Genomic DNA, 22,925 nt, shown 5'->3' on the forward strand with positions numbered 1-22,925 from the left:
ATCGCGGGGATCCCGCGGGGATCCCGCGGGTTCCCCCCCTGGCCCACGGGACTCCCACGGGGACGCCCCCTGGCCCACGGGACTCCCACGGGGATGCCCCCCTGACCCACGGGAGTCCCACGGGGACGCCCCCTTGCCCACGGGACTCCCACGGGGATGAAAACAACCTACCTAAATTCTGGCGATGCAAGCATGCAGCTTACAAGTCTGGCGTCGCGTCGGGAAATAGCCATGTTGAGCAGTGAGCTCAGCACGTACACAGATGAAAGCCTTGCTTGCTGATTGGTCCGGCGGCCCCGCCCCACCGTGCCGCCGGACCAATCAGCAAGCAAGGCTTTCATCTGTGTACGTGCTGAGCTCACTGCTCAGCATGGCTATTTCCCGACGCGGGCATTAGGCTGTTTTTTGTCATTTCGGGTGGGGGATAGCAGCGGCAGCAGCAGCCTGAAAAAGAAATCATCCTGGCCGGGTTCGGTGTCATGCTCCGGAGCTTCTACAGCCTTCCTATCTCCCTCTCCCTTCTACCTGCGGCTCTCTTCGGCAACTCAGCAGCAACGATCGACACAAGCTTCTGGCGTCGGGGCCTACCCTCTGCGAGTCCCGCTTGTTTCAACTTCCTTTTTCCACAAAGGTGGGACTTGTAGAGGGAAGGCCTCGATGTCGGCAGCTTGTCTTGATCACCGCTGCTGACGAGTTGCTTAAGAGAGCCGCGGAGCAGGGGGGTGTTGCCAGGTGCAGGTAGAAGGGAGAGGGCCAGATGCAGGACTCGTGGGTGAGGGAGGAGAAGAGAGAGGGGAGAGAAACAAAAGGAAATATTTCATACTGGGCTGGGCCGGAGTGGAGAGAGGGTGGAAAGATTCTGGCTACAGGGTGCAGTAACAAAGGAAAAGGGGGGAAAGCTGAAAATGGAGATAGTGACACAAAGAAGAGAAAGGGTAAGCAGGACCTACTGAATAAGGATAGAGATACAGAGGGGACATGAAGAGGAGGTGAAATAGAGACATAGAAGTAATGCTGAAAAAGTGTGTGGGGGGAGATAAAGACATTGAAAGGGCAAATGGTGAATATGGGGTAAAGACAAGGACAGAGACAAATGAAGATTCTGAAAAAGTGGTGAGATAGGGATATAGGTGAGATGGACACAAAGGAGGGTGATGCTGGAAAATAGGTGGAATGGTAATTCTGACAGACACAGAAGGGAAATGCTGGATCAAGGAGAGATGGGGCTCAGGCTGGATGGAATGAGGAGAAATGCCTTGTTGGCCCGGAACTTCCTCTCCTACGTCAGAATTGACGTCAGGGAGCGGAATGCTGGTCAGCGCGACGCTTCTGCAGGGAAAGCTTGGGACAGCGGTGGCTTGGGGACTATTCCCCGATGGCGGTGGCAGCAAACCGAGTGGCTTGGGGGAGGGCACGGAGAAAGAAAGAAAGGGGGCAGACAGAGAGACAGAAAGAAGGGGGAACAGGGAGACAGAAAGAAAAAGTTGGGGGAGAGAATGAGGTCTGGAGGAGAGGAAACATACAGGAGGCTGAAAGAAAGGAAGAAAGATTGGATGCACAGTCAGAAGAAGAAAGTGCAACCAGAGACTCATGAAATCACCAAACAGCAAAGATAGGAAAAATGATTTTATTTTCAATTTAGTGATCAAAATGTGTCTGTTTTGAGAATTTATATCTGCTGTCTATATTTTGCACTATGGCTCCCTTTTACTAAACCGCAATATTGTTTTTTAGCGCAGGGAGCCTATGAGCATTGAGAGCAGCGCGAGGCATTCAGCGTAACTCCCTGTGCTAAAACCTACTATTGTGGTTTAGTAAAAAGGGAGGGGGTGTATTTGTCTATTTTTGTATTTTGTTACCGAGGTGACATTGCATAGAGTCATCTGCCTTGGGAAATGTATATGGCAGATATCTTTGTTTTGTGTTCAAAAGAAAAGGAAATGCATTTCTGGTTTTATTTCTACAGTGTTGAAGTACTTGTTGGCCCTTGCTGTGACTGGTGGGGATCCCCAAGCACCGCCAGCAGAGGACCTCCTCTAGAGATGGTCAGAACTCCCCTCCACCAAGCGCAGCAGTCGCTGGCAGCATCCATGAGCCACTGAGGTGCCAGCATCTGTGACTCAGGGACGCTACTGCTGCCTGCCAAGCTTGGCAAAAGGGACCCCAGGCCAACTGCAAAGGAAGTCCTCAGCTGACAGTTTGTGGGTTCTCATCAGCTGAGTATTTATATTTTATATTTACATTAGAGGTTCTGGTAGAAACCCATTTACAAAGTATGTATTCTTCCCAATTAATATTTCCAAATTAATAGTCTCTTTGCTTATTTGTAAATGGGTCTCTACCAGAGCCTTTAATTCAGTAGCATAATTAAATAAAATAACTATTTCTGAAGTTTATAGGGAAGGATGGTGACGGAGGGGATTCCTCGCGGGGACGGGTGGGGACGGAGGGGATTCCTCGCGGGGACGGGTGGGGACGGAGGGGATTCCTCGCGGGGACGGGTGGGGACGGAGGGATTCCTCACGGGGACGGGTGGGGACGGAGGGATTCCTCACGGGGACGGGTGGGGATGGGTGGGATTTTGGCGGGGACGGGTGGGGACGGGTGGGATTTCTGTCCCCGCGCAACTCTCTAGTCCAAAGTAATCTCAGCGGGTCTAATGAGGGGCTGAATAGATGGCATCACCCCTCTCTGCGCCAGGATTGCTGTATCCTCCCTCGATAAAGATCCTCCGGCCAGAGTCTCCTGGGAGGCTAGCCAGCCCGAAAGCTCTACTGGCAACGTTGAAACCGCCACCACAATCGCTGCTAGCACTCCCCTTTCTCTCGGCTGCAAGGGAGGCGCTGGTCCCGAGGGGCTAAGTGAGATCTCGCTTCACAAAGCCGATGCCTCCTTCACATTCAGCTGAGTGGGTGCGCCCCGAGGCGAGGAGGAGAGAAAGCCCATAAGAACTCCATGCTGCATAAGGACAGGTTCCAGTTTTTGGGCTGAGACCGCCACCCTGCCCCTTCTCTTCATCATAGCCAAAATGCTTCCGACCACAAAAATCCCAAGGTAAATTTTTCAACAGGCAAAAGCTCTGTTATGGACGCCTGTCCGCTATGGCGCCATCTTGTCTCTCGACTTTTTTGAAGTTTAAGCCCCAAGATTAGGCTGTGGTTAGAAATTCCTATTTTAAATTCCACTTGTTGAGTAAATTGAAGTCTTATTTTCTCCAGAGATGATTTCTGCATGGTAGTTCAGGCCTTGCTATTAACTAAGTTGGACTATTGCAACACTATGTACGTGGGCTTGTCTGAGGCCTGTAGCCATTCTTTACAGATTGTTCAGAATTCTATTGTGCATCTTTTGCTCTCTATTCCTTGATTTGGACATATATCTGTCTCCCTTATAAAGTTGCATTGATTGCTAGTCACTTTCAGAATGAGATATACGTAAGATGCTGTTGTTGGTATATCAGGCATTATACCTTTCATCTTCGCACCATCTGAAATTGCTGTTTCAGGTATATTATCGTTTCCGCTCTTTGCATTCTGAGGATGCTTGTTTGCTTATTGTCTCTTTGATCTTTTTCTTTTGAAGATATGAAATGTAGCACTTTTTGATCGCTGTACCAAGGGAGTGGAATTAGTTACCAATGACACTCAGGCTGCTGAGAGATACAGCAGTATTTAAGAGAGCTTTACTATGTTATCTGCTTAGGGCAGCATATGGATGGTGCAGTACTTGGATAGCACCTGACTGTTGGTTTTATTTGGACTATTTTTTTTGTTGTTGAGATTCTTGGCTGTATATATGAATTCTCCGAGGATAAGCATTTATATATTCTCATGGTAATATCATCCACGGAACCTGGCATGGACAGTCAAAAAGTGTACTGTCACTTTAAATTTTAAGGACCACCTGTTACCTCATGGGTGCTGATGCCTTCCTGCCTGATTTCTGCTTGCAGGACCTGCAGTTCTTAGTTTTCCACAGAGCTGAGAAGTTGCATTTTATAGTTCTCCTTAGCAGTCAAACTTTATTGGGTGCCTTCCTTTCACTTTTTTCTTCAGCTTTTGTCATCATTTGTTTTATTTTATATTCTTCTCTTCTAGTCAACTTTTATGGACTTTTTTGGATTTTCGGGGTTTTGGGGCCTTCCGGCCCTCAGAAGCCTTTTCCGATCCGGAAGCATCAAGTTTAGTAAGGGGGGTGGACCACCCCAGGAGCTGTCATGAGTGGGAGCACCGGCACCTCTCCTCCTCCCCATACCTCTTTGGTTCTTTGCCATCTCGAGCAGCATCTCCAACCTTCTGCTCACACTGTCCTCGGTTCTCCCTCTGAAGTCACTTCCTGAGGATGTCAGAGGGAGAGCTGAGGCTGGTAAAGGCAGCAGGTTGGAGATGCTGCTCGCGCCAGCGAAGAACTAGAGAGGTATGGGAGGGGAAAGGAAGGTGTGAGTGTGGCGGGGGCAAAGAAGAGGGTGGGGTACACCACCACTCCAGGAGCCTCCTACCCTCACTACATCACTGTCTCTGGGCCATTAAGCCCTTTGACTTTGCATTGGCGCTTTTCCCCTCGATATCCAAAGCGCCAAGAGCTTCGAGTGGTGCACTCGGTACAACCAGCCCATTTCAGGCTCTGACCTGCACAACTGGTGATGTGTTTTGGTCCTGAGGATCAGGACATTTCTTGCTCTCATATGCAGAAGAGGTTGCTCAAAGCCCATATGCATCAATTCACAGAATACTTCGGTACCGCATCAGGGACATCGAGCATAGCCAGGGATTCCAATCCTGACACTCAACTTCAATCTACATCGGCATTGATGCCTGCATCAATTGCATTGACATTACGTCATTCTGATTTTACGCAGTGCAGGGATTCCACTTCTTCATCGGTACTGCCTGCATCAGGATAGCCAAGTAAGAAAGCTAAGGTGCATAAGCATGTCTCCCCCACTAGATATGTCTTGGCATCTTTTCAGGCTTCAGCTCCCTCGATGCAATCCAAGCATCAGTTCAGGGAATATCAATCACCATCCCTTCAGCTGGTGTCTGCTCAGAGGCTTGCCTTGACACCCAGTGTCTCAAGCACCTTTGTCTATATTGGTCTATCAATACAGGAACAGCTCTGAGCATTGCTTCAGCAAGAGCTTGCAGGGCTAGGCAGTTGCAGCCTCTCCAGGCTCCTGCAGCCTCCACACCAGCCTCAGCCCAGCCTGAGGATGTGTCGGCATGCCATTCAATTCAGTGCTCCAGGATTCCTCAATGTCAAGCATTGACACCCAGAAGAAACTCAACATATGCATCGTCCTACAGGATTATGATTCACCTGGTTCTCCTCAATGCTCCTTGATGTGTTCTCAGTGCTCTTCTTGATGCTCCACTCAATGCACTCCTTCACGGTCTACTACAAGAGAATACTTTGATGAAACTGATTCTGATCTCTCACCACATTCAAGTGATGATCTTTCTGAATTCTCTGCAGACAAATCTTATGGTGTACCATCTAATCCTTCTCCACCTCCTTCTCCTGTTTGTTTCTCTGAGACTCTTCTCCACCTCCACCATGTCGTAGATCTCTATCTGAAAGCTACTCTTTCATCAGCTTTGTACATCAGATGGATGAAGCTCTTCCCATCAAGATGGAGTCTGAGGAGGAACCTTGTGTGAAATTAATGAAACTCCTACACTATGAAGAATAGCCTAAAGAATTTATGAAGGATGTGCTATTTAAAAATTGAGAGACACCTCTCACCATACCAGTGGTTCCCCACAAACTGGGCTCTGTTTAAAATATGACTTGCTCTGGCTTTGATAAACCTTAGCTACAACCCCAGTCTTTAGTGATCGAGTCCACCTTAAAGCGTGCCAACAGTTCTCGCTCATATGCTACTGCTACTACACTCCATCAGGCAGAAAGACCCAGAACCCTGGATAGAATTGACAAATGTATATTCCAAGCACCTATGTTTACTAATAGAATAATGGACTACAACTTTTGTATGTCCATCTATTTAAAGCCTTTAATAAAGAAGTCCAAACTTTAAACATCATCTTACTTTAGACCAGCTCAAACCCTTCCAACATGTTATAGTGGGGTGATCATTTGGCATTCAGTGATCATCGCATGGTGCAGTTTAATATTAAGACAGGTATAGAGAGGGTTCATTTGAAAGTAAAGTTTCTAGACTTTTAAAAAAGCTTTCTTCAGATGGAGGATTATGTTGAGGAATTGTCTGGATGGGAATATCTGGAAGAAGTAGGAAAGAAGGGCAAAACTGAAAGGAGCTAGTGTAAGGGCAGTAAACTATTTTGTAAGAAAAGTAAGAAAAAGTAAGATGAAAAGAAGGCTGCTTTTGTTCTCAAAAGTAGTAACTGAGAAGGTAAGAAAAAAGAAGTTAGCTTTCATAAACAACAAAAGATCGCAGAAAGAGGAAGACGAACAAAAATATCTGGAAAAGTTAAGAGGCTGGTCAAGTAGTCAGGAAAGCAAAATTAAAATGGAATTAAAAATAGCTGACACAGTAAAAGGGGGGCAATACTTTTATTAGGTATATTAGTGATAGGAGGAAGTACAAAAGTGGCATTGTGAGACTCAAAGGTGAAGGGGTGCATCACTTTGCATTTGTCCACATTAAATTTCATCTGCCACTTGGATGCCCAGTCTTCCAATTTCCTAAGGTCTGCCTGCAATTTTTCACATTCCGCATGCGTTTTAACAGCTTCGAACAGTTTACTGTCAACCTCAAAGAACACCTTCTACAGGTATGTAACTGCTTTTTAGTTTGTGTATTGTATGTTTTTTAATTATGTCTGTTTTATTGACCCTGCCTTGGTAAAGGCAGGATATAAATAATAAACCTTTTAAAAAAAAAAACCTATAAATCTATAAAACATGCATATGCCTGTGGGCCTTATTTATAGAAATGCAGTATAAGTTGTCAGTTACCATATGTTAATTGCCAAAATTAATGCAGCGTGATCAATGCAAAGGACATTTCACAGCATTGTTAGTTCATTATCTGTTGTATTAGCAATTAACATTAATGTTAAGGCACAGTCCTTGTCCATTTCTCTGCCTATTTCATACTCCCTTCCATATTCACTGTAAACAACTAATGCAGCTTAGTTAATAGCCTAGTAAAAGGAATGGGGAATTTGAGCTACAAAGAACGCCTCGGAAAACTGGGATTGTTCACCCTCGAAGAGAAGACTGCGAGGGGATATGATAGAGACTTTTAAAATACTTAAAGAATTCCTCAAAATAGAGCAAGAAACATCATTATTCACACTGTCAAATGTGACTCATACAAGAGGTCATGGACTGAAATTGAGGGGCAACAGGCCCAGGACAAATGTCAGGAAGTTCTGTTTCACACAGCGAGTGGTGGACGCTTGGAATGCTCTCCTGGAAGAGGTTGTGATGGAGACCACCATTCTAGGATTCAAGGGCAAGTTGGATGCACACCTTCTTGCAAATCACATTGAGGGATACGGGTAAACAAGGTCTTCATCAGGGAACACCTAGCTTAGCCTCCGCGTGTACGGGTCACCAGACTAGATGGACCTATGGTCTGATCCGGTGAAGGCATGTCTTATGTTCTTATGTACCTCAGTGTGTATGTACAATATTTAAAAGAAAACTACAACTATATTGTACTGGGTAGCATATAAAACATATATATTTTAACTGTTGCAGTTTAGAGTCCTGTGCTCTTTAGTTTTGTCTTCATTTTTCTTCAGGTTATCCAAAATGCAAGGTATGTCAGCTGAAGATTCACAAAAAGATTTACCTTTCAATATATCATCAAATATAAAATCTGAGCTAAATGGAAACAAAACTGCTGTGAGTAAAACATACTTATAATCATCTTTTTTACAGTGTTCACAGGAGATAGGCAGAGCAGTTATTTGTTATAATTAATGATGATTATAAATAATCCATTTTGCAAATATTACAAACTACATTTTGAAAGAGGGAAATTTTATAACTGAGTTCCATGTGTTAGGTGTCCTGATGGTGTACACCAGTGGTCTCAAACTTGCGGCCCATGGGCCACATGCGTCCCCCAGTTACTATTTTGCGGTCCGCGGTCTGGACACAATGATCAAGTGTTTAGTTTCTGGACGGCTCTCTTGCTGCAGTTGTTTTTCCTTCAAATCTGCGGGCATCGTTGGAAGCCACTTTGACGTCATGACATCAGAGAGAAGGCTTCCGATGCAGGCTCAGATTGTGTGAGGAGCCGCCGCCACCCACAGCTTTGAAGGAAAAATGACTGCAGCACGGGAGCTGGACTGAAACTAAAGAGGAAGAGAAATGCTGCTGCTGCTGCTGCATAGGGAAGGGAGGAGGGAAGGGGAAGAGAAATGCTGCTGCTGCTGCACAGGGAAGGGGGAAGAGACATGCTGCTTCTGCTGCACAGGGAAGGGGGGGAGGGAGGAAGAGAAGTGCTGCTGCACACAATTGGGGAGAGAGAGGGAAGGAGGGAGAAGGAAGACAAGGGAAAGGAGAGGAACGAGAGATGCCAAGTCCATGGGAGGGAAAGGAAAGAAGGAGAGGAGATACCAGACCTTGGAGGGGGAGGGAGAGATGCCAGGGCAAGGGAAGGGAAGGAGACAGATGCTAGACCAGGGGAAAGGAAGGAAGGAGGGAAGGAGAGAAAGGAAGGAGAGCGATGTCAGGCCATGGAAATAGGGAGAGAAGGAGAGAGAGATAGGAAGGGAATGTAAGACATGGAAAAGTAGATTTTGAGAAGAAAGCAGAAAAATTGAATGTTAAGTTAATACCAAAGGTGGATGCAAGGCAGAAAGTGAAGACGGAGAGAAAAACAAAAGACAAGAAGGCCCTGGAAACATAGATAAAAGCACAGAAAAATAAAGTCACCAGAAAACAAAGGTAGGGAAAATGATTTTATTTTCAATATAGTGATTGAAATGTGTCAGTTTTGAGAAAGGAAAGATGTTAAACTTTAACTGTGAGGGCCGCAGAAAAAATAGGGTACTTGAAGGACCGCAGAAAAAATAGTTAATGTCTTATTAAAGAAATGACAATTTTGCAGTTTATAAATCTTTGTAGTTTATAAATCTTTCCTTTAACTGTTAAATACAATAACTATAAGACATTAACTATTTTTTCTGCTGCCCTCCAAGTACCTACAAATCCAAAATGTGGCCCTCCAAAGGGTTTGAGTTTGAGACCACTGGTGTACACTGTGTCAATTCTTTAATGGCATAAATTGTGTATGTCACAGTATTCTGTAAGTTACATGCATAAGTGGGAAACATGCCCATGTCCTGCCTGCGCCCCACCCACATGTACACACCATGCACTAATGTGCTTATTCACTACTTTACCCCCTCCTTTACAAAGCTATGCTAGCATTTTTAGCGCTGGCCACGGTGGTAACAGTTCAGACACTAATAGTAATTCTATGAGCGTTTGAGCTGTTACTATGATGGCCGGCGCTAAAAATGCTAGCACAGCTTTGTAAAAGAGGGGGTTATAGAATGGCATAGTGCACACATGCACATAAGTGCCACTTTGCTGTGTACTTAAATGCGTACAATTATAGAATTGCTATTTTTATTTACAGTAAGGTAGGAATTTGCAATCATTAGCTCACTAGCAGAGGTCCCTGTGAAGGTAAGCAATCTAGAGTGCAGTCCTAAAGATCAGTTTAAAACAAGTTGAATAGCATTAGCTTTAACAAGATAGGCTGAAACTACACTAGCATTTATGATTCATAGATTATTAGGTATTTTCTATATCGCCTTCTGTAAATCACCTGGGGGGAAGGTAGAGAGTGCCTTGAACAATGGGATGGGGGCTAGAGGGAGGGGAGAGAAGTATTGAACCCATGGGGGAGTGGGGCTGGACAAAAGAGAAGGGAGAGAGATGCTAGATCTGTAGGAAGGAGAGAGAAGTGAAAGGAATGAGAAATGCCAAACCAAGGGGATGAAGGAAGAGGTAGTGAAATACTGAACACATAGCCGAGGGAGGAAAGAGAGAGACATGCACATTCATTGGTGTAGGGGAGGAAGACAAGGGAGGTATATAAAAACAGAGGAGTGATGATGGCCATAGAGGGAAGCATAATGTAACCTGAGATCAGAGTGAATGAGGCCAGAGTGGGTGGGGTTACAATAAGGACAAGGACACAGGGAATATGCTGTATGGGGATGATATATATACACAGTGGGAAGATGCTAGACATGGGGAGAATAGGAACACAGAAGGGAGATGTTGGACTTGGGGGAGGGACATAAGAACACAGAGGACTGATGTTAGATACAGGGAGAGGGTTAAGAGTGATGATGATGAATGTGGGGAGATGGACGCAGAGGAGATACTGTAAAGGGAAGTATAGGGAACACAGAGAAGGCAGATGCTGGACATAGGGAAATGATAGACAGAGATGGAAGATAGATGGTGAGCATGGAGAAAGAAGAAATGTAAAATAGGCAGGAGACCCTGGCAAGTGAGTTAAGAGAATATAGAAGGAAACAGAAACCAGAACTTTGAACCAACATGATTTGAAAAATAAAATGACCAGACAACAAAAGGTAGAAATAATTTTATTTTCTGTTTTGTGATTAGAATATGTCAGATTTGAAACGTGTATCCTGTCAGAGCTGGTGTTAAATATGACTAGAGCACAGTGCAGAAATTTGAGTCTACTACCAGGCCATGCAGCCTTCAGCTTCCAACAAGCTTAGGGCTCTCTCTGGAAAGGAAGCAGTTGCCCTATTTGCACTCCCCTAACACCATCCCTGGCATGTGTGATCTTTATATTTTGTACAGTATAGGAGGAAATGGGTTATTATTATTTATTGATTTGATATACTGCCTGTCCTAGCAAAAGATCTAGGTAGTTAACATTATAAATATTAAACAAAAAAGAAAAGAACTCCATTTGATAAAAGAAAAGTGACATAATTCATTCAGATACACACATTCTGGAATACTTACAATGCAGTCAAAAATTCAAAGGATGTTGGGGAGCAGGCAAAGATGGTGACTGCTTGGTGTAGACGTTTTTAATTTGTTTCTACTGTGCTGTATTTTTCATTGCTTATATTACATTATGCTGCATACGAATGTAAAGGGAACATCCGAACTGTTCCCTCAAGTACAAGGGGTCACTCGGAGAAGTTGAAAGGGGACAGGTTTAGAACAAATGCTAGGAAGTTCTTTTTTACCCAGAGGGTGATGGACGTATGGAACGCGCTTCCAGAGGCTGTGATAGGCCAGAGCACATTACAGGGGTTCAAGGAAGGTTTAGATAGGTTCTTAAAGGATAAGGGGATTGAGGGGTTCAGATAGAAGTAAAGGTAGGTTATAGAAATGCTCAGAAACCACTTCACAGGTCATAGACCTGATGGGCCGCCGCGGGAGTGGACCGCTGGGCGCGATGGATCGCTGGTCTGACCCAGTGAAGGCAACTTCTTATGTTCTTATGTTCAATAAAGACTTCTTCACCTTCACAGCAGTCAATTTTGAAATTCGCTGCCGCCAAAGGTCCTGCTGGAATAACCAGAGAGTTTTACACTGTGTCTTTGGGTGGAAGAGACCCCGAAGATTTGGATTTGGATGTCACTAATCTCCTCTGGTTACTGTTCCACCACTGCACCCTAATACCCCTGTGACTCAGCTGGGGGAAGGTTGCACGAGAGAACTTGTAGAGGAAACACTGTTTCGAGGGATTGTTGTCGTGAGGATTGCAGGAATTCAGGAAGATCCTGGAGTAACCTTGAGATTTTTTCTCAATTGGTGAAACCTGTGGTGGTGGTGACCTTAGCATATGGGAAGATTTCTAAAACCTGAATTCTACAATCTCTAAGGGCTTGTTTTACAAAGCCGAGGTAACGGCCCCGAAGCCCTTAGAGATTTAAAGGGGTTTGAGGCTGTTGCCGCGCGGTAGCCGCTAACGGGGCTTTGTTAAACAGGCTGTAAGTTTTCCTAGGAAACTGCTGCTTTTGTGAGTACTGTAGATAGTCTGGGGGGAAAAATAGACAGTACCAAGGATGGATTTGCTTCTGAATTGAATTCTGTTAAAGATAATATTAAAACTCTTTAAGATCTAATATCTGGCATTATTAAAGAAAAAAATAGTGTTAATTTGGAAGATTGAGCAGATAGAGAATTATAATCGTAGACTAAATTTTCTGAACTTTCCAAACTCTTTGGTGATAACTCCCATGTAAATTTTCAAGAAATACAGAGATTCTGAGATTTCCCCTTGAACATATTCTGCATGTGAATTGAATTTATTATATTCCAACAAAGAAAGGCATGGGAGTGACTCCAGAGACAGAAGATGTGATTTTGAATGCAGGAGAGGCTTTGAATGTTACAGGGCTAGGTATGTTGGGGCAATTATCAAATAGAAAATTTGTGACACCAAGAAGGAGGAAATCATTAAGTTAAAAAAAAAAAAAAAAACCTCTTGTTTAAAAATAAAAGCATGCAAAATAGATTCCTTCATAATGTTCTTATACTTTATTTATAAATTATTTTATCCCACACTATCTACAAACCCCCTCTTCTACTAAAGCCCGCATTGTGGGCCAGAGCGGTAAATGCTCCAATGGCCATAAGAAATGAATTGGCATCAGAGCATTTACCGGGTGGCACTTGGCTGCTCGGCTCTGTAAAAGGGGAGGCGAGAAAGGTAGCTTATAACAAACATACACAATACTTGTAGACTCCTCAACAAAAAAGTCATTGTCTGGCAACATAGAAACATGACGTTAGATAAAGGCTAAATGGCCCTTTCAATTTGCAGCATCCACTGTCTCCTCGTCTCCCTAAGAGATCCCACATGTCTGTCTAATGCTTTCTCGAATTCAGACACAGTCTTTGTCTCCACCATCTTTACCTGGAGACTATTCCATGCATCTATCACCCTTTCTGTAAAAAGTATTTCCTTAGATTACCACTGAGCCTATCACCTCTTAACATCATCTCATGCCCTCACTCTGGAGTTTCCTTTTAAATGAAAGAGACTCACCTAATGCGTATTTATGCCATATAGGTATTTAAATATCTCTAAATTGAAGTGATAGTAAAAATAAATAATTAGCAAAAATATCACCCACCAGCAGTGGGCTCAATTTCTGAGATCTGACTTTCAAACAAAATGGTGGAGAAAAAGCCTCAAGAATTATAGCACATAGCAATCACTGATGATTTTAAAGCTCATGTTGTTTTTATCATTGGCAAAAATACTCACACCTCAACAGAATGTCAGGATCTCAAAGAAATTCAGGACCCACTACAGTGCACAGTAGTGCTGCTCGATGCAGGAAAAAAAAAATTTGATTTGATTCAATTCAGCCTACTGAATCGATTTTTCAATCTGATTTGATTTGATTCGATTCGATTTGATTCTCCTGCACAATTGAGTGTTTGTTTGTTTTTTCAAAACATCCTGGTGGGTTTATTTTATAGCCTCTTCATCCCCTTTGCCTTCTCCTAACCACACTGGCGCTGTGGTGTAAACAAAATAAACAAACAAACCTTTTCCTCTTTCTGTTAAATCCTAGCTCACGTTTGTGGTCTAACAAAAGCTCTGGCAGGATACATGTTTCAAATCTGACATATTGTAATCACAAAACAGAAAATAAAATTATTTTTCTACCTTATGTTGTCTGGTCATTGTTCAAATCTTGTTGGTCCTAGGCTCTGGTTGTCTTCTGATAGCTTGCTTGCCAGGGTCTCCTTCTTTCTTCTTTCTCCATGCTAACCATCCATCTGCCATCTCTATCCTCCCCTTCCGTTTTCCTTCCCTCCCCTGGAGGTCTGGCATCTTTCCTTTTTTTCATCTCCATCTACAGATCCACCTTTTCTCAACTACCCTTTCATGTAGCATCTCTCCCTCCTTCCCCACCACCCCAGGGTCCACCATCTCTCCCTTTCTGTAACTTTCATCCCTAAATCCCATTGTCCACCATCTCTCTCCCTCTCCTCTGTTTTTAAACCCCTTATTTCTTCCCCACAAAGTCCGGCATATGCATGTCTCTTTAACCCCCCCTTCCCTCCCTCCCTCGCTCCGTGCACTTCTACACCAGGGCCCCCTCCCCTGAACGTCTGCACCCCCCTGAAGGCCTGCACCCCACCCCTGAAGGCCAGCCTGTCCCTTCTGAAGACCTGTACCCCCCTGGAAGGCTGCACCCCCTCACGAAGGACTACATTCCTCCCCCCACGAAGGCCTGCGTATTCAATTTACCTAATTTCAGCAGCCTGCCCTGCATAAGATTGCTGGCTCTAGCGATCTTTGCAAGCTGCCATACGTCATCCGAGTTGTTTTCTCTCTGCCACGGTCCCACCCCTCCTCTGACATCAGAGGAGGGGCGGGACTGCAGCAAAGAGAAGACAACTCGGACGACGTATGGCAGCTTGCAAAGATCACTAGAGCCAGCAATCTTATGCAGGGCTGGCTGCTGAAATTAGGTAAATTGATGCCAGGAAGCCGGACACCAGCGGGGAAGCCACATTCTGACTGACGCTCCCCACTTGCCCTGTAAAGCAGGAGCGGCAGGCCAGCAAGAGGCAGTGCTGCTGCTCCTGCTTTAGAGGCGAGGGGGAGGGTCAGTCAATGAATTGGGAGGCTGATTTTTTTGTCGTGGTAAATCGATTCGAATCGATTCACCCAAAATGAATCAGTGAATCGATTCGAATTGTGAATCGGGCAGCACTATTCTCAGCTTCCCCAGCCCGATTCAAATCCCTAAAGCAAATCATCCCCAAAGCTTCCCCAGCCCCCCTGCCCGATTCTCAGCTTCCCCAGCCCCCTGCCCAATTCTCAGCTTCCCAGCCCGATTCTCAGGTTCCCCAGCCTCCCTGCCTGATTCTCAGCTTGCCCAGCCCCCCTGCCCGATTCTCAGCTTCCCAGCCCGATTCTCAGCTTCCTTGCCTGATTCTCAACTTCCACAGCCCCCTGCCCAATTTGCAGCTTCAAGTCCCTAAAGCAAATCATCCCTAAAGCTTCCCCAGCCCCCCTGTCCGATTCTCAGCTTCCCCAGCCTCCCTGCCTGATTCTCAGCTTGCCCAGCCCCCAATCCAATTCTCAGCTTCCCCAGCCCGATTCTCAGCTTCCCCAGCCCCTTGCCCGATTCTCAGCTTGCCCAGCCCCCCTACTCGATTCTCAGCTTCCCCAGACCTCCGCCCATTTTGCAGCTTCAACTCCCTAAAGCAAATCATCCCCAAAGCTTCCCCAGCCCTCCTGCCCGATTCTCTGCTTCCCCAGCCCCCTGCACGATTCTTAGCCTGCCCAGCCCCTCTGCCCAATTCTCAGCTTTCCAGCCCGATTCTCAGCTTCCCCAGCCTCCCTGCCTAATTCTCAACTTCCACAGCCCCTGCATCTAAGCTCCGGTTTTAGCATGCACAATGGCACAAGACAGTGCAGTGCAGGAATAGAGGGCAGCGGAACTACTTCCAGTGGATTTATTTTCAACGAGTTTGAATCAGAAGATTGAATGGTGTGCCTTTTTTTGAACTCTGACTTTTTTGAATTCTGCCATTTTTAAATTTTTTTGTTTGTTTGTTGTCCTTTTACATAAAGTTTGTTACTTTTGGACCATTTTTACCCAGAAGAGGTTTCCCGGAAGTAGTTCCGCTGCCCTCTATTTCTGCACTGCGCTGTCTTGTGCCGTTGTGCACGCTAAAACTGGAGCTTAGATGCTTAGTTGTACTCAGATGAAGGTAATTTTGAAATTCGAATCCCTGAAGAAACCATTTCATCGATGGAGAAACAAGATCTACCACACCTCCAGCCCTATTTGCCTTTGGTTTTCTGCAATCCCTCATCATTATCCTTCAAAAGCCTGCTGAAAAAAAGTTTTAAATTGGCATCTAAAAGTAAGCAATGATTGATTCTGTCACATATTCTGAGATACGGTATTCTATAATCAGGACTGTAATCATAAGAACATAAGAATAGTCTTACTGGGTCAGACCAATGGTCCATCAAGCCCAGTAGCCCGTTCTCACAGTGGCCAATCCAGGTCACTAGTACCTGGCCAAAACCCAAAGAGTAGCAACATTTCATTCAGAATCCTAAAGAATAGCAAGATTCCGGAACCCCAATGAGAGCAACTTTCCAGAGCTGAGATTGTGATGTCATAATACCTCATTCCATAGTACCTTAGAGCCACCCTCATCAGTGATGATACAATGGCTTGATTGTCCTATACTAAGAACTTAAGAATAGCCTTACTGGGTCAGACTGATGGTCCATCATGCCCAGTAGCCTGTCCCCATGGTGGTCAATCCAGGTCACTAATACCTGGCCAAAAACTAAAGAGTAGCAACATTCCATGCTACTGATCTAGGGCAAGCAGTGGCTTCCCCCATGTCTTTCTCAAAAAATGGAATCCCTATATTCCTCCAGTGTAACATATCTTATCCCAGGACAAGCAGGCAGGTATTCTCACTAATGGGTGACGTGATCCAACGGAGCCCCGATGCGGACGCTTCTTTGAAGAAAACTCGAAGTTTCAAGTTGCCTGCACCGCGCATGCATGAGTGCCTTCCCACCCGATACACCGGGCGTGTCTCCTCAGTTCTTACTTTTCCACGGAGCTGAGAAGTCCTTCTTCGACTCTCTGCGCGAAGTTTTCCTCACTTGTGCCTTCTAAGTCCGCGGTTTTAGTTTTAATTGATCTTAATCGCTGATTTTCATCGTGTTTTATTGTTTTAAAAAAAAATTTTTTTTCGTCGTTCTGTCCGACCAGGCAGGCCACGTGGCCGCAGCCTCGCGGCTTCGATTTTGCGGCGGACCTCTTTCGGCCTATGTCCTGGCCTATTACCAGTTTTAAAAAGTGTGACAAGTGCCAGCGCGCAATTTCGCTAACGGACTCTCATCGACGCTGTGTTCGGTGTCTCGGGCCTGAACACATCCCGAAATCGTGCCAGCCTTGCTCCACTCTAACCGCACATGCTTTCAAGCGCCGTTGCATCCTGTGGGAATTGCTCTTCATGGAGTCCTCGACGGAACCGTCAACCACAAAGGGACCCACACCTTCGACATCATCCGCAGCCCCACAGTCTTCCACCTCTGCGGCGCCGAGTCTCATCAAGCCCGCCTCGTTTGTCCCGGCTCAGACTCCAGCGTCTTCTGCGATGCCTTCCTCAACCTCCTCAGGTCAGGTAGCCCAGCAGCCCATTCCCTCAGTAGTGTTAAAAGTGCCCAAGGCCTCGAAGTCCAAGCACTCACACACTGCACCGAGGGAACGCGAGGCCCCGCAGGTGGTCCCATTTCAGATGCGGATCCATCCTTGCCAGCCTTGTCTTCAGTTCTGGACTATCTTTTGCACCTGTCTCAGTCTGGCCTCAAGTCTTCCTCGATATGAGTCCATCTCAGTGCAATTGCTGCTTTCCATCAGCCTCTCCAAGGGAAACCTCTATCTGCTCATCCGGTGGTTTCCAGATTCATGAATGGGCTGTTCCATGTCAACCCTCCCCTCAAACCGCCTCCAGTGGTTTGGGACCTCAATGTTGTTCTTTCACAACTTATGAAGCCTCCATTTGAACCTCTCCACAAGGCTCACCTGAAGTATCTCACTTGGAAAGTGGTGTTTCTCATTGGCCTCACTTCTGCCTGAAGAGTCAGTGAGCTACAAGCCTTGGTTGCAGACCCACCTTTTACAGTATTCCATCATGACAAGGTGGTTCTCTGCACACACCCGAAATTCCTTCCTAAAGTTGTCTCCGAATTTCATCTCAACCAATCCATCGTCCTCCCGGTGTTCTTTCCGAAGCCACACTCTCACTCTGGAGAATCTGCTCTTCATACTCTGGACTTTAAGTGTGCTTTGGCTTTCTACCTAGAATGCACCAAACCTCACAGAACTGCTCCTCAACTTTTCATCTCCTTCGATCCGAACAAATTGGGACGCCCCATCTCCAACCGCACCATCTCCAACTGGATGGCGGCTTGCATCTCATTCTGCTATGCCCAGGCTGGATTGCCCCTTGACAGAAAAATCACAGCCCACAAGGTCAGAGCGATGGCAGCTTCTGTAGCCTTCCTCAGATCAACACCGATTGAGGAGATTTGTAAAGCTGCCACTTGGTCCTCGGTTCACACCTTCACTTCACACTATTGTCTGGATACTTTCTCCAGACGGGATGGACAGTTTGGCCAAACTGTACTACAAAATTTATTCTCCTAAGTTCCCAACTCTCCCACCATCCCATTCTGGTTAGCTTGGAGGTCACCCATTAGTGAGAATACCTGCCTGCTTGTCCTGGGATAAAGCAATGTTACTTACCGTAACAGTTGTTATTCAGGGACAGCAGGCAGCTATTCTCACGTCCCACCCACCTCCCCTGGGTTGGCTTCTCTGCTAGCTAGCTGAACTGAGGAGACACGCCCAGTGTATTGGGCGGTAAGGCACTCGCGCATGCGCGGTGCGGGCAACTCGAAACTTCGAGTTTTCTTCAAAGAAGCGTCCGCTTCGGGGCTCCGTTGGATCACGTCACCCATTAGTGAGAATAGCTGCCTGCTGTCCCTGGATAACAACTGTTATGGTAAGTAACATTGCTTTTTTGTTTTCTTAACTTGACATTTCAATTTTTTATTTTTTTCAGAACTACTATCTAGTTCCTTTTCAACCATCAGAAAATACAATGTGTACTGCAAGCACCATAGAAAATTCACTGAAACCTTCTGAAGTCACTGGAGAGTGTGATCTTTTTAGTTGGAATTACACAAATAAAAAGAGCATAAATACCAGGTGAGAATATATACTGAATGTTGATAATTTTATCTTGATGGTAGTTTTAATTGTTAATATAGCAAAAATTAAAATTTAAAATTCAGAATGTTATGAAGAGCACAATATAATATGGCAATTCTGTTTGTAAGGCCATATAACTTGTGGCCCTACATTTATGTGCTGAGTGTATGTATAAGTTATAGAATTCCAGTGCTTACACATGTGACTGTTATAGTTATGTATGTAAGTGTCAGCTGGGTGTCAAGCAGTATTCATTAACATTAATGCACAACTCTCTTAGGACTAGATTCTATATATGGCGCCTACATAATTCAGTGCTGAAAAAAACACTTAGGGCTATTCTATTAATAGTGCTCAAAGTTACGCACAATATATAGATTAAAGCTTAGCGTTGGGAACCATGCCTAACTTTAGACACAGCCATTTACACCAATGAAACATGGGACAAATTTTCCTGCCTAAATCCCCCCTTATTCTGTAATTATACATGTAACTTGGAAGAACGCCCCTGATCTTCTGCTGACCCTCCCATTTCCATACATATTAATTAAATCCAATTGGCACTGTTAATTGCTTTTTAAGATCCCAGTTATTGTCACTAATGGGTTGATTAATTAAATTGCGCACACAAATTGGGGTGTATCCAAATTTGCATGCACAATTTTTAAAGCATTTTATAGAATTTGGGGACTAGTGTGTAAATACAAGAAGTATGCAGGGGGAGGTGCATGGGCAGGACATGGATGTGCCCAGCATTTTACACTTTCCCTCTCTTCTACAAAGCAGCATGGTAACGGCCCCACAGCCCATAGAGATTTAAAGGGCTTTGGGACTGTTGCCACGTGGTAGCCGCTAGCATGGCTATGTAGAAGAGGGGGTTTGACTCCTCTCTCTCTTTCTCTGCATAAACCATTTTCGTTGCTCTCCTTTGGACTCTCTCAAGTACCGCCATGTCCTTCTTGAGGTGCGGCGACCAATACTGAACGCAGTATTCCAGATGTGGACGCACCATCGCTCGATACAATGGCATGATGACAACCAGAACACGGGAAGTCATCATGCCATTGTATCGAGCGATGGTGCGTCCACATCTGGAATACTGCGTTCAGTATTGGTCGCCGCACCTCAAGAAGGACATGGCGGTACTTGAGAGAGTCCAAAGGAGAGCAACGAAAATGGTAAAAGGGCTGGAACACTGCCCATACGACGAGAAGTTGGATAGGCTGGGGCTCTTCTCTCTGGAAAAAAGGAGGCTCAGGGGAGATATGATAGAGACCTTCAAGATCATGAGGGGCATAGAGAGGGTAGATAGGGACAGATTCTTCAGACTGAAGGGGACAGCAAATACGAGGGGGCATTCGGAGAAACTGAAGGGAGATAGGTTCAAAACAAACGCAAGGAAGTTTTTTTTTCACCCAAAGGGTCGTGGACACTTGGAATGCGCTACCGGAGGAAGTGATCAGGCAGAGTACGGTACAGGGATTCAAACAGGGATTGGACGGATTCCTGAAGGATAAAGGGATCATGGGATACTGAAGGAGGAGCTGGGATGTAACACAAGTATAGAAAGCTAACCAGGTAATGAGTATAGAAACCAAACCAGGTCGTGCATGTGCAAGACCGGAGGGTTAGGACTTCGATAGGAAGACAGGACTTAAATGAGAAACCAAGGTGGCAAGGGAGCCCCTTCTGGTGATACAGACAGGTCGTGACCTGTTTGGGCCGCCGCGGGAGCGGACTGCTGGGCGGGATGGATCTGTGGTCTGACCCGGCGGAGGCACTGCTTATGTTCTTATGTCCTTAATCCAATAGACTGCTAAAGCCTGTCATTTATTGCTTTATAAGATCACTAAAATCTGACTTTTCCTTTCTCAGCACACTACCAAAACCCTTCCTGTTGCCCAGTTTATTGCAACTTGCTTCTCACAGGTCTTCCACTAAACCAGGGGTGGGTAACTCCGGTCCTCGAGGGCCGGAATTCAGTCGGGTTTTAAGGATTTCCCCAGTGAATATGCATGAGATTTATTTGCATGCATTGCTTTCAATGCATATTCATTAGGGAAATCCTGAAAACCCGACTAGATTCCAGACCTCGAGGACCGAAGTTGCCCACCCCTGCACTAAACCATCTCTCTCCCCTTCAATCTGTTCAAAATTCTGCTGCATGACTTATATTCTGCCTGTATCACTCTCCTGAAGTCACTTCATTGCCTCCTTATCCATTTCCACATAAAGTTCAAACTCCTCTTATTGACTTACAAGTGCATTTACTCTGCTGCTCCTCAGTATCTCTCCTCTCTTATCTCTCCTTATATTCTTCCCCAGGAACTCCGTTCATCTATTAAGTCTCTCTTATCTGTACCTTCTTCTCTACTGCCTTATCTGTCCCTTCTATCTTATTGTTCAGTATGCCTGGAACAAATTGCTTGAGTCAGTACGTCAAGCTCTGTCTCTGGCTGTAGTCAAATCTAGACTAAAGGCCCACTTTTTCGAGGCTGCTTTTAACTCCTAATTCCCACTCACTTGTAAAGTAGCCATGTCTTTTTATTAAGGTTGCATATTTAGTGTGTTAATATAATTAATGTGCTAAATATTTAACCCACGTGAAAAAAATTTAATCGCGATTAATGCGATTGCCTGATTCTGTGTGACATGCCACTGCTTCTCCATTCTGAAAGTGACTGTAGTATCAGGTCAGCATCTGTGTGCTGTAGCTGGCTGTGTCTGACCCAGAAACAGGAGGTGACATCAAGCTCTGATGTAACTTCCTATTTTGGGGTGGTTTTGGGTTTTTTTGCATTGACACAGAAGCACTCACACCAACTCTGTCACGCCTGAGATGATTTTTCACAGTACCAGCATTCCTGGACCAGCCGGTAATTTATGATCATTAAAAGCCAGCACCTCATTTGGAGAATCACCAATCGATGATAGACAATCACCCGGAGTGCTTGTTTAAATTTTAATAAGCCCATTTTACTACCATTTTAATAGTAATGACCTTATTGTATGACATTTGCATGCTAGAGCCGGAGGCTGCTAGGAAGCTCAGACAAGACCACGGTGAGCCGTTCTAATAACTGGACAGTAAAATGCTGGTATGCTAAACAGGCTGGAACCGGTTTTACAACCATTGTTAAAGGCACCATAAGTTTTGAGAATCTGGCCCCTAGAGATCCATTCAAATTATCACTCAAAGACAGATATGGAATGTTCAAACTTTTTTTTATTGAAGATAAGTGCAAAACAATTACTGCTTGAGATAGTCATAAGACTAACTTAGACATCCTATTGAAATGAAGATGAAACATTTCTTGATAAAGTGATAACTGGTGATGAGACATGGGTCTACGGTTATTACATGAAACCAAAACTCAATCGTCTCAATGGAGATCCAAAACATCTCGAAGACCGAAAAAAGCTCGGCAAGTTTGGTCGAACATCAAAGTGATGTTAACAGTTTTTTTTACAGTCGCAGTGTATTCATTATGAATTTCTGCCACAAGAACAAACTGTCAACCAAAATTACTATTGTTGAAACAGCTCCGTGAGAGAATCAGGAAGAAGTGGACTGAACTATGGAGGGAGCAGTTGTGGTTCCTGCATCACGACAATGTGCCCACTCATGCCACCATCAAAATTTGTGAATTTTATGCAAAAAACGCAATGACAGTTCTTCTCCAGTCACCTTACTTTTCTGACTTGGCCCCTGCTGACTTCTTGTTTCCTACACTTAAATCTACGCTGAAAGGAAAACGATTTGACACCATTGAAGATATAAAGTAAAATTCGGCAGTCCAGGGGAAATCCAAGATGGTGTCATGGTGGTAGTATGCGCTGGAAGGTAGAGAAACACACTGAAAAGCCATATTGAAAGGCCACACAACTCGGGCTCGGTGATTTCAAGTAGTTTTCTGACATATCTTAGTTCCCTGTCAGTGAACAATGGGGAAGAGGAGAGAAAACGTGCGTGAGCCTCCTCCAGTGGCACCTTCCAATCTGGGAATGAGACAGATGACCCTCGATTCTTTCTGAGCTCCGGGTAGCAGTTTGAATGGGGCGAGCCATGTAGAACGAAAAGCACCTCCTCCTCCGGGTAAAAGTTTGCCAGAGGTCCAGCGCTTAGCAGGGGATTCTGAGCAAGGGGGGCAGATCTCTTGGAGTTTGGAGTTTTCTCCAAAAGATCTTCAGATACAA

The 22,925-nt window shown here is 45.1% G+C and overlaps 1 protein-coding gene across 1 annotated transcript in view; it reads left to right on the forward strand.

The window, feature by feature from the left end:
* HFM1 (helicase for meiosis 1) overlaps positions 1-22,925 on the forward strand; it is a 354,705-nt gene that overhangs the window by 326,444 nt on the left and 5,336 nt on the right. The window contains exons 35-36 of the mRNA XM_033916380.1: positions 7,731-7,833; positions 18,580-18,725. Of these exons, the coding sequence (XP_033772271.1) occupies positions 7,731-7,833; positions 18,580-18,725 (249 nt within the window). The remainder of the gene's footprint in view (positions 1-7,730; positions 7,834-18,579; positions 18,726-22,925) is intronic.

The sequence above is a fragment of the Geotrypetes seraphini genome, chromosome 12 (genome assembly GCF_902459505.1).
Source record: "Geotrypetes seraphini chromosome 12, aGeoSer1.1, whole genome shotgun sequence".
Taxonomy (NCBI): domain Eukaryota; kingdom Metazoa; phylum Chordata; class Amphibia; order Gymnophiona; family Dermophiidae; genus Geotrypetes; species Geotrypetes seraphini.